Here is an 11276-nt window from a genome sequence, read left to right as displayed (position 1 = left end):
ATCTGAATGCATTGCTTTTTCACATGTTCAACCTCTGTTGGATTAATTTCGAATAAATAAAACGTTTCAACTGCTGAAGAAATATCAAAATCATCATCAGCATCATCATCTTCATCATCTCCAATTTGATTTACAGCTCTTATCATTTCAGTTTGAATTTTAGATCCCTTATTTACAGTTGATGTATTAGCAAGAGCTTGCTTTTGAAACTTTTCCAATTCATTTTGTTTTGATCGTGTTCTAATAATAAATCTTTTGGATCTATCAACATTTGGAAACTCATTTGGATCAGGAACAATAGCAGCTGCACTAATGATTTTATCTTCATATAACTTTTCCATGATAGTCAAATGGGGTGACTCTACGAAAAATCTATTTTTCTGCAGAACTAATTTTACATTACCATATTTTCTTGTTACATCTCTAATAAAATTGATGAGAGCTTCGGATAATTTAACCTTACTTAGCTTCTCCAAAACTTGAATAATTTGTTCGGTGTTCATACCAATACTGACAGCTGCATAGAGAGAATATTCAGTTAATACATATTCGTGTAGATTTTCAGGACGTGAAACAGGTTCAGCAACAGCAACAAGAAAATCATAAGCCTGTTGATAAATTGGTGAAAAGGTCTCCATGAAAATATGAAATTTGCCATCAGTACCTGAACAAACCCAAACTGGACGGAGTTTATGGTCAGGTTTTAATTCCAAATTTGAATGGTCAAATTGAACGTCCTTCTTTTGACTGAAAATATCACTCACAAGCTTTTCCTGGGCTTTTTTTGCTACTTCATTATCTAGATCGTTTAAAATTTCCTCATATTTTTGCTTCTTCTTTTTTGCTTCTTTTTCTTTCTTTTTCCTTTTTTTATCTTCCGATTGAAGACGATTTGATGATGTTCCAGTGGTTTGATCGTGAAGATGGTTATTCAACATGTTATTTTTTTTGTTATAATTTTATTAAAATAATGATGATAATTTTCTAATAATAGGCCTTTGAAGTTGGTGAATTATTGTTCTTCATCTCCAGACTGTGTCCACCATGATGTCAATCCAAGACCAGGCTCATTGGCTCTTCCTGTGATGATCATTGGTGCTTTTTCCTCATCTTGTGTTTGGTTGTCTTCGGTTGGTGGTTTGTTTCTCTCCTCTGTGTGACGAGGAGGATTAGAATCTATGGTGGTGTTGAATGTTAGAGAGTTTACTCGGAATCGTATTTCTTGTGGATGGGCGTACGGAAGAGCATTGTCTTCATAAATCCACTGCCACTGGCTTGTCTCTTCATCACTTAATTTAATTATTATTAATAAATTTGCTGAAAATAATAAACATACTATTTACATGGTTGGGCTAATAAATAGGGTGGGATGTAAATGTCGTTGAAAAATCCAATAGCTACTTTTAGGCCTTGTTCAGGATCCGATCCCATTATTCTTCCTGTAATAATTTCTCCAACAAATGGTTTAAACACTATCAACCTAAAACTTGCTTCCACAAAATAATTTCCTTGTTGATTTGGATAAATATGAGGATCTCCTATTGAAATAAAATCATATATCGACACACACAATCCTACATCGGGAAGAATTTTGTTAGAATATTTCATATGAATTTCATCTTCCACTGCTGTAACAATATCCTTTTTGAATCGTTCTGGTTTAATGATTAGTGTATCTTTTATCACTACAGTAACAAACATATTTTTTAATTGATGCAATTTTTAAACTGTATTTTCTTTTAGAAAGATTATTGCACCAAACAAACTTGAGAAGTTGAAGCATTTGGTTCTTGGCTTGTGGTTTCAAGGATTACACCTGGACAATCAACCAGAAATAAAGCATAGACCGGCCTGTGATCAGAATATTTGACTTGTGGGAAAAAATTATAGTCAACAAGGTGGATTTTACCCTTTTTAGAAGGTTTAAAGAGAATTCTATCAGTCCAAGCAGGTATTCTCTGCTTCTTACTGAGGTCGTATTGGTTTGAATTTTTCTCAAATTTGTAAGTTGGTGGGAAGATTATTTCTCCTTCAGAAAAATGCTTTAGGTCAACTGTTCCTTTTTTTCGTTCAAGAATTAATTGATCATTTAGCTGAAGAACTTTAAGATCATTCATTTTCAAGACCTTATCTACAACTTTTCTATTTCCATTAATTCTATAATTTAAATCACCCATATAAAACACAAAGTTGTTCTTTTTGAGAATGTCTGGTCTATCTGCTCGTTTAAATAGAGTAAAATTGGATTGTGAAACCGCTGGATTCACTTTTGTTTTTGAGGGTTGTTGCTGAATTTTCCCTTCATAGTCGATAGAATCAATAATTCTCTTTACACTTTCATTTCTTTCTTTTACATTTTCTTGGTGAGCTGGGAGATGATTATTAATAAAAACAAATTTTCGCTTTCCTAATTTGAAAGAAATCGAAACCCCACCCTTGTTTCCAATTTGGTTATATAAACCAGTAGGAACACTACAAGTTCTTACATTGCTTATTTGTGTTAATAGTTCCTTTCGTACAAATATTATCAAGTGTATTGCTACTAATGTACAACTTTCAAGTTGAATATATGAATCTCCCATAATTGAGTTAAGTGTCTTTTCCCATTTTGCTTTTGATTCAATGATTACGGAAGTTCCAATAGATCTCTCACACTCTTGAGTTGCAAAACAATAGATATGATAATTATTTGTTGGAATGAATGAAAGTAAATATTCCTCATTTGGAGAAGATAGACCCATCATATTCCATGTTATTGAGAAAATTTTAAGGTAATTCTTGTTGTTTTTGGTTGCAAAATTAAGCTTTCCGTTTTCATGGATGTTATCATAAGGATCAAAAACCATCCTGTCCTCATAAATATTTTCTAGGGTTATAAGGGAATCTTCGTTCATTTCAGGTTTTAATGGATCATCAACTTCATCCTCATCACTTTCATCAATTATTTCTTTTCTTTTTTCAATTTGTTCTGAAGATCCACCAACACTGCCATCAAATCCTTCCACCTCAATGTTTATTTCATCATTGCTCATTTTTTTGTGATTGTTTGTGATTGAAGATATGTAACTGAGTAATCAATAAACGGGGGGGGAGATCTAGTGCTGACAAACCACTGGAGGTCTGCCTGTGGCGGGAACACCATTTTTAGTCTCTACAGTGACGCTTTTGTAATTAAAAAAATAATTTAAAAAATTGGATTGTTGTTGTTTGACTACTCCGCTCACAAACATAATTTCATTTAATTTGTTGATAGTTTTCTTGATACATCACATGAACAATATGTTTAACCACATGTTTACTTTTAAACAATTCTTTTCAGCTTCGGAAACTTATTTTAATTTCGTTGATAAGAATGACATTATAGTAAGAGAAAGTTTGTTTATTGGTTTAGTGCAGACAATTAGTATATCAGTATTTGATTCTACCAATTCCATCACATGTGTGGGTTGACCATGTAATTAGGTTGTGACATTTTTTTTTAATAAATCTAATAATAATAGGGTTCATATTTAGGTGGTTAGAAAACTGTAGAGAACTAATATGTTAATAAGGAATAGAGTGGACCATAGACTGGAGATCTCCCCCCCCGCAATAAACCGCCAAAACGTATTCAACTAAAAAAAAATACATGACTTATGAGACTTAACGGATTGAGGAGAAATGAATTTAGGCTGTTCAAAACCAAGGGAAGGACAATTTGTAATGGTGTTGTTGGAGGCTTTTGAACCAAATGCACTCCCAACTTATTTAAGAAAAAAAAACATTAGTTCACAAATACAACAAGCTGTGGATTCAAAGAAATTAGAAAAAAGTTTAAGACCTTCATCTAGTGACAGTAATAACGGTTTTGATGAAAAACCATTAACAGAAAGAAGTAATTCATTCCGAAAATACAATGCACCTTATCTGAACAGATCACTAGCACAAAGCGGTGACTATTCAGAAAATCTGTCCCTGTCACCAATATACAAAAATTCAAACAAGTTATTGTTTCATAGAGAGAAGGAAATCACCTCTAAGGGGCCATTTCTAACAGAATTTGATGATGAATTGGATTTATCCAGTTCAGATCATCAAGCAAAAAGACCAAAATACAAAAGCATGGAAAATTATGTAAAACAAAGAGAATATGATGAGTATCTTCACTCATCTCTTCAGAGAAGAGCAGATATATATGCAAATGGAAAGGAAAAAAAGACAGTAGCTTTTTCTAGAGCTAAAGCAAACACATTAAGCAAAGCTCCACCAAGCCTTCCTAGTTTAAGTCAACGAAACTTGTTTACTACTCCCACTTGTGGAAAAGTTTCTCTAGATAGTGTGAAACCCAATAATCTTAAAGTAGGTTTGGTGATAGAGTGTAAAGAAAAGGAAGCAGTAATAAGTGTTTTATTTAAAGATGGTGTTTTTTTGCATTATTTCAATGTAAAAGAGTCAATACCCTTCAATAGACTTGTTGTTTTAACTAATGATGAATACAAACTACTTCTTGGAGAAGCGTGGATGGAGAGATTAATTGATTTTGAGTTGGGTACATCATCTAAAACAAATTTCAGTTTCTCTCCTAACAAGGTTTCTGATACTAAAAGCAAGGAGTGGGTAGAACTGAGAAAAAAAATGATGACAGCTTTGAACAAACTTAAAAAAAGGAAAGGAATAGATGATGAATCGTTAAGGTCACCAACAATGCAAGATTTAATGAAGGAACTTGAGGATGGTAATGAAGAAAATTTTCTTGAAACATATAGAGATGGAGCTTCAAGCAAATTCCATAAAGATGAAGAGGAGGAAAAAGAGAAAATTTTCACAAGATGGAACGAAAGGTTGGAAAGTTTCCACGCTTTACGATTGACTGAGCAAGGTCTTCTTTCTCAAAAGAGAAACACAACATTGAGAGATCTTTCAGAATCTCTTTCAAACAAAATGGGCCATTTAATGGCATATGAGGAAGCTATCATGTCAGCCTTTCAATCAACAGGAAATGATAATTCCAGCACAACAAAAGAGAAACTAGCTAAGGTTGTTCCATCCTTAAACTCCTTAAACTCCTCAATGATTAACTCTTCCCAGGTTTCTAATAATGTTGCTCACAATTTAATTTCTCCAAGAACTCCAAGAACATTTTTCATGGACCATCTTTCAGGAAAAACACTTCCTGGGAAAGTAGTATTCATAGATCCTATTAGCTTAATAATGAATATTATTGTATCATACCAAAAAAAACCAATTACTGATCCTATTCTTTCTCCAAGAATGATGAACTCACCTCGTTCAAGGGCGAGTAAGCACAATGAAGAAACGGAGCATACTGCTTCAATTATGATATATTTGTATCTTGACAAAATTTCCTTTATTGTTGATGGTGAGAATAAAGCATCCACCGCTTATGGCCCTCTTACTACCAAATTAATTGGGAAACAGGTAATAGTTTTTATACCAACAACCACTATAGCTATTACAAAATCAAACAATACTGGAAAGGAAATTAATAGTTTGGACAGCTCTCTTCCGTGTGACGTTTGGCTGGTCTCTGAAGGAGATGATTGTCTTAAATCAACCCAAATGATAAAAAAAGATATATTAAGTATTGACCTTCCTGAAAGAATATGGATTAATAAGTGGGTTGTTGAACAAGGGTTAGCTGCACTTCACTTTGATTCGTCAGATTCAAGAGTTGAAGAGCATAACTTGACCAGTATTTCCAAACCATTCATTTCTCAACAAATGAGGGTGCTGAAAGAAGCTGAAATATTTGCGAAAACTCATGATATGGGAATTTGGGGGTTCAAAAACCAAATAATTAAAATGGAAAAGGAAAGAGAAAGAATCAAAAGGTGGAAATATAGGACAGGAAAAACAGAAGAAAAAACAAAACAAAATAGAACTACACTCACAAATAATTCCCCTCCCAAAGATCCCTACCCAAATGAAGGAAGTTTATTCAGAGAGGCTGACAGAAAATACATGATGGAAATGAATTACTAAGTTATTTCCGTAGAACAAAATTGTAATTTTGAAAAAACATTTCCCGCCATTAAAACGTACAATAAATTTAAAAAAAATTGATCATAATGAGACATATCCAAAAACCTTACGAGAGGGATTTTCGTTACTTTTCTTATTTTTTGGATACCGATTATCCTCTTGTTTCTCAGGAACCAACAAATCAAAATACACCTTCGGAAACACTTAAAGTTCCATCATCTACTCCAGTAACTCCACTGAATGAAAGTTTATCTCCTGATGCTATCCAACAATTAGAGGCAGAGGAGAGGGAATCTCTTTTAGAAACAATATTTGGAAATTTCACCACAATTCATTCATCCATCGACACCAGCAAATTCCGAGTATTAATATATAATGAAGTAATACAAGGAGCCAAAATACAAAAATTTGAAGAATATGCAGAATATGAAAAGAATTTGGCTGAAGAAACAAAATTGATGGGCAACTCAAAAACATCAAAAAATCCGGAAGCAGAGGAGCAAGCAAAACAAAATAGACTTTCAGAGCTAAAAAATGATAGAAAGAGGCTAATTGGGCTCATTTACAAAAGGTTTATTTCTTTCCAGATAGATGATTATTTAAAAAAGAAATCTGAAGATGAAAAGAAAAAGCAAGTAGATTTACAAAAGAAAGAGGAGGAAAAAAGAAAGGAAAAAGAAAAATTTGACAAAAACAAAAAACCTTCCGAACAAGCAATAATTAATAATGAACAAGAAATTTCCAATCAAATTATCGAAAATGCAGCAATCACCCCAAGAGAAGAAGGTTTTATTGTTAAGAATGAGCCCATTCTCTACTTTTTGTTCAAAGATTTTCCAGCAACAAAAGAAGATATTAATTTATTAATGGATTGTGGGGTAAACTTTGATTGTGTTGTTAAGTTGGGAAAAGAAAAGAAAAGAGGTCCTCCCCCAATAATGGACGAAGATCTTTCACAAAGACTTGGTGACAAGAAAAAACGTCCAAAAAGCACTGACGCAAAACGTCCCAAGAGTGCTACTAAAACTGGTTCTCAAAAGAAGGGATCAACACAAGCAACACCAACATCTACTTTTAAACCAGATACCAGACTTTGCCAAATTATTGAACATTCTTGTAAATTGAGAGATGAAAATATTTCAGGATTTATTCGAAATATTTTACAAATCAATCATTCTTTCGTTGAGTATACATATGATGACGATAACTCAAAATTTGATCCAGGTGATAGTTTAGAGAGAGAAGTTGGTAGATTTTTCTCCACATTAGAAAAATATGCTCAAGTAATTATGAATCGTTATGACGATTACGAAAAAGCTATTGGAAAACTTGAACAAGTTTATGTTTCGGATGAAAATACAATATTGGATTTGAGTTATTACAACAAGTTACTCGAAAATATACCAGACAGTTGCTGTTCTGAAGCTGTAATCCTTCATTGTCTAATAGAACAACTGGTCAAAACAGTTGAAGATAAATATGAGCTCTCATCCAATGGAGATGATAAAAAACTAACCAAAGATTATACAGAAAGCTTAACTAACCTTTTACACACTGCTTTCAACCCAAGCATAAACTTTTTAGAAGTATCTGATTTGAAAGAGAGGCAAAGACCTGCCATAAATACTTTGGAGAAGGTGGGAGGTTTGTCATTAATACCATTTGGCTCCAAAATATCAGAACATGCTCTTTGCACAATTCCAATACATCACGATACAACAAATATTGACATTGAAAGAAAAGTTACTAGAATGCTTCACTTATTTCCTGAGCTAAGTAATCAAACCGCTACAATAGAAACAGAAGAAGAGAGAGTGAGTATAAAAACAGAAATTTATCACTTCCTTTCTGGAAAGGACGAGGATATTCATGGACCTTACAAATATTCTAGAGAAGAAGTAGACAAAGAATTAGTAATGATGGAGTTTGAGGAAATGCTAAGAGAGAAAGGAGTTGATTTAGACTTGGGTGATCGTAATGTAGAAGAACATTTTAATGTTGAAACAATGATTGAGGTTATTTCATATATTGGATTATTTGAAAAGCCAAGCCTGATTTCAAAATATAACGAGTTGAATAATTCGGTCCTTTTAGCTTTTTACAATGAGGTACCGCCTTGTAGATACGAACGTATTTCCATGCTTAAAAGGTTCTCCCTTAATGAGTATTTTTTGGAGTGGTTTTCTAACTATCAAACCTATTTTTCAGATCAATTTAAAATTCAATTTGATAAGGAATATAATGAATGTCACAAAAGGATACAGAAATTGTCTCAATTTGGAGCAGAAGACGAAGATCATCACAAAGATACTCAGGAAACCTCTTCAACCATTCAAAATATTCTTGCACTTCCCCTTCCACATCTACCAAAAGTGCCTCATGATATCATTCTCGATCCTAAAAATGAAAGATATATATTTGAAGGCAAAGGTGCAGACATTTATATTGATACAGTCAACCTTTACCCAAGTGATGGTTCAATCATTTATCTAAAGTCGGAATATTGTACAGACAAGAGCATTTCTTGTACTGTTGAAAAGGATGGGCTTGTTTTTGGATTTAAAAATACCATTAACAGTTTGGATAATCCTCATAATATGTTGAAAAGAAAGTCATATTTTTCCTGTTCTTTTGAGGATGATTCTAGTCTAATAGCATTTTTACAAGACCAAGTTGATGCTAAATCGACAGAGGTTGACTTCAGTTGCAATAACGGCCTTCAAATACGCTTAATGCAAGATGGATCTATCCATCAATTCTATCCCTCACAATTAAAATCTAAGAAGAAGGTTTTTGGTACTGGGTTTAAAGGATTAGATAGAAATTCTACTGACAAGATGACTATTAGTTTACATCCTGTAGAAGAATTAATTGAAATATGGAACTCTACTACTGATACAGTTGAAAAGAAGCTTGTAAGAGAGCTTTCTCTAACTGTAACAAAAGACGGAGCAATAATAAGGAGATTTGAAGGGGATATTTCGCAAACATTATTTCCAAGCAGCGAAATTCATCACTTTAATTCTGACGGTTCATGCTTAAAGACTGCCCCGACAGGTGCAAGGTGTGTAGAGCTATTAGATGGAACTATTTTGAATTTAGACACTGTTAAATATGTTAAAAATGTTGATGCATGGAAGGATGCAGAAGTCCATGTAAGAGAAGATTTAGTTATGAAAGTGATTTTCAGTGACAGTTCTCAACTGGTTCAATATTCTGATGGCTTCCGTATTTGGAGATGTCCAGTTGTTCATGGTCAAGTTTTTGTTGATGACGAAGAAGATGAAGATGAGTTTATTCATGTTAATGATTTTTATACCCTTATCGAAAGAAGCGGTTTTGCAAGTGTTAAAATTCTCAAAGATAAGATTTTGTATGAACTTCCAGACCAATCTTTATTTACCTACAGAGACAGAAAGCAATTTACCCTTTCCAAACTAGGTCATATGATTACTATTGATTTAGAAAAAAATTTTGTTGATTTAGAGCCATCCAGTTTATCCTTTACCTCAATCAACAAAGAAAGATTCCAAAAAAAGTCCTCCAAGTATTATTTTGGAATGTACTCTTTCGATTATTTGAATGGAGGAATGAAAATGATTGATATTGTTGGCCATGAATTTGTAGTCACAGGAACAGGTAGATCAATGATCAAATTCTATCAAGAAAGTGAAAAAAATCAAAAGGATATTCACAACGAAAGAATGCTTATTGAAGAAAGAAAAGCAAGCAGAGCATGTACACCAAAAGTCTCCAGAAGTAAAAGACCTAAGAGCTCCTCAATACCACCAGAACAAGATGAGTCAAATGGTATCACGGCTGAGGAAACAGATGGTACTCAAGAAGACATGGAAACATATGCACTTTCTCAGTCTCTTATCAATTATTTCAAAAAGAACAAAATTGGATTACCTCCTGTTTCTGTTATTGGAGAAATTCCAAAGGACAACAGTCACAAATTCTTAATTCAACCTCGACTTTTTGAGTTATCCATGAAAGGTTCATATGCTTTTGAGTATCTTCCAGAAAGCTTTATTGCGCCATTTACTGATGCATCAAGATCGAATCCTGAGAAGATTAATATTTCTGAAGATATGGTTGGAGAGTTTAGAAGTGTTTCTTCTGTTCATATCTATACTAAATACGATCAAGGAACTAAATATTTGGAAAGCCCCGAAAATTATTACTCCCTACCAAAAGCTGTCATTCCTCTTGGCAGACTGAAAACGGCTGATCCTTCTCTATACTATCACAGGCATTTCAACAAGTATAGACCTCTGTCAATAGATGATAGATCTAAATTAAGGGATAAATTCAATCGATGGAAAGAATGGAGAGTAAGAAAAGAAGGATATTCAAAAGAAAATTCTGAAGAGGGTGATATCAGGAGTGAAGACCAAAAGCAAAAGGAAGAAGAAATCAAGAATGAATTAACAACTATATTCTCCGAAAATAACATCTTTGAAAAGGAAGCACCAATAGAGGAGGAACAGAATCCTGAGGATTTTACAGTCATTCAAGTGGTTAAAAAAGATGAAATAGAAAAAGATAGAGGGCTAAACATTAATGAGTACAAGCAGGAAAAGAAAAATAGCAATACTCCTAAATACTGGCACGAACCTGAAGCTTTAGAAGTTTGGAAAACGTTGGTGTTAGGAATTCCAAAGAAGGAAAAAAAGGAAAAGAATGAAAGCCTTCCAGAACAATCCAATGAAGAGGCAAGTGTAGAAACTAATGAAGAGTATTCAGAGAACGAAAATATAGAACCCAATTATTTACCAGTCCACAACGAAGGAGACAATTACGATACCAAAACCGAATCGACTAGAAAAGGAAACTCTCAAGATCCAAGTTTTTATTCTGTGGAAAATGTTAGCAAATCGGTTTGGTTCAAGAAATCATTCATCAAAACTGCTGAAGCCGTTCCAAATGATGAATACAAATCTCTGCATGATCCTTCCAAAATCAAGGTGAAAACATCCTCCATGAAAACACCAAACCAACCTCAAAAAACCATGGAAAAGAAACTTCCATCTAGGAGTGATATGCAAAAATCTTCAATTACAAGAGAAACCATATCATCACCCTCTCCTCAACCAGGTCTGAGTAATATTCAAGTGTTTCCAAATTCCTGTAATTTTGGGTCTTTGATGGTTGGTGATGTTTACAGAATGAGTGTTCAAATGATTAATAGTGGACATATAACTGGAAGATTTCAAATTGACTACCAGAACAGAAGCCAATGGTTTGCTATGGAAGGTGATCAATCTCTTAATAGTACCTTGAGAATTTAC

At 33.5% G+C, this 11276-nt stretch overlaps 4 protein-coding genes across 4 annotated transcripts in view; 1 reads left to right on the top strand and 3 right to left on the bottom strand.

The window, feature by feature from the left end:
* The window catches only part of NAEGRDRAFT_29347 (uncharacterized protein), a gene marked incomplete at both ends in the record, with an annotated part of 2278 nt that extends 1340 nt beyond the window's left edge, over positions 1 to 938 (bottom strand). Inside the window, one exon of the mRNA XM_002683010.1 lies at positions 33 to 938. Within this exon, the coding sequence (XP_002683056.1) occupies positions 33 to 938 (906 nt within the window). The remainder of the gene's footprint in view (positions 1 to 32) is intronic.
* A 74-nt stretch (positions 939 to 1012) lies between these two features.
* NAEGRDRAFT_29266 (uncharacterized protein) lies at positions 1013 to 1701 on the bottom strand (the record flags this gene model as incomplete). Its single annotated transcript, XM_002683009.1, has 3 exons — positions 1013 to 1110; positions 1162 to 1289; positions 1337 to 1701. The coding sequence occupies 3 exons, from the start codon at positions 1699 to 1701 to the stop codon at positions 1013 to 1015; spliced, it is 591 nt and encodes a 196-aa protein (XP_002683055.1).
* A 47-nt stretch (positions 1702 to 1748) lies between these two features.
* NAEGRDRAFT_61180 (uncharacterized protein) lies at positions 1749 to 3032 on the bottom strand (the record flags this gene model as incomplete). Its single annotated transcript, XM_002683008.1, has 1 exon — positions 1749 to 3032. The coding sequence occupies one exon, from the start codon at positions 3030 to 3032 to the stop codon at positions 1749 to 1751; it is 1284 nt and encodes a 427-aa protein (XP_002683054.1).
* A 628-nt stretch (positions 3033 to 3660) lies between these two features.
* NAEGRDRAFT_44976 (uncharacterized protein) overlaps positions 3661 to 11276 on the top strand; it is a gene marked incomplete at both ends in the record, with an annotated part of 10997 nt that continues 3381 nt past the window's right edge. Inside the window, 2 exons of the mRNA XM_002683358.1 lie at positions 3661 to 5418; positions 6153 to 11241. Of these exons, the coding sequence (XP_002683404.1) occupies positions 3661 to 5418; positions 6153 to 11241 (6847 nt within the window). The remainder of the gene's footprint in view (positions 5419 to 6152; positions 11242 to 11276) is intronic.

The sequence above is a fragment of the Naegleria gruberi genome, assembly GCF_000004985.1.
Source record: "Naegleria gruberi genomic scaffold NAEGRscaffold_1, whole genome shotgun sequence".
NCBI classification, from domain to species: Eukaryota; Heterolobosea; class Eutetramitea; order Acrasida; family Naegleriidae; genus Naegleria; species Naegleria gruberi.
Note: the sequence above shows the minus strand (reverse complement) of the source record. Positions and strands in the feature narration are given on the sequence as shown.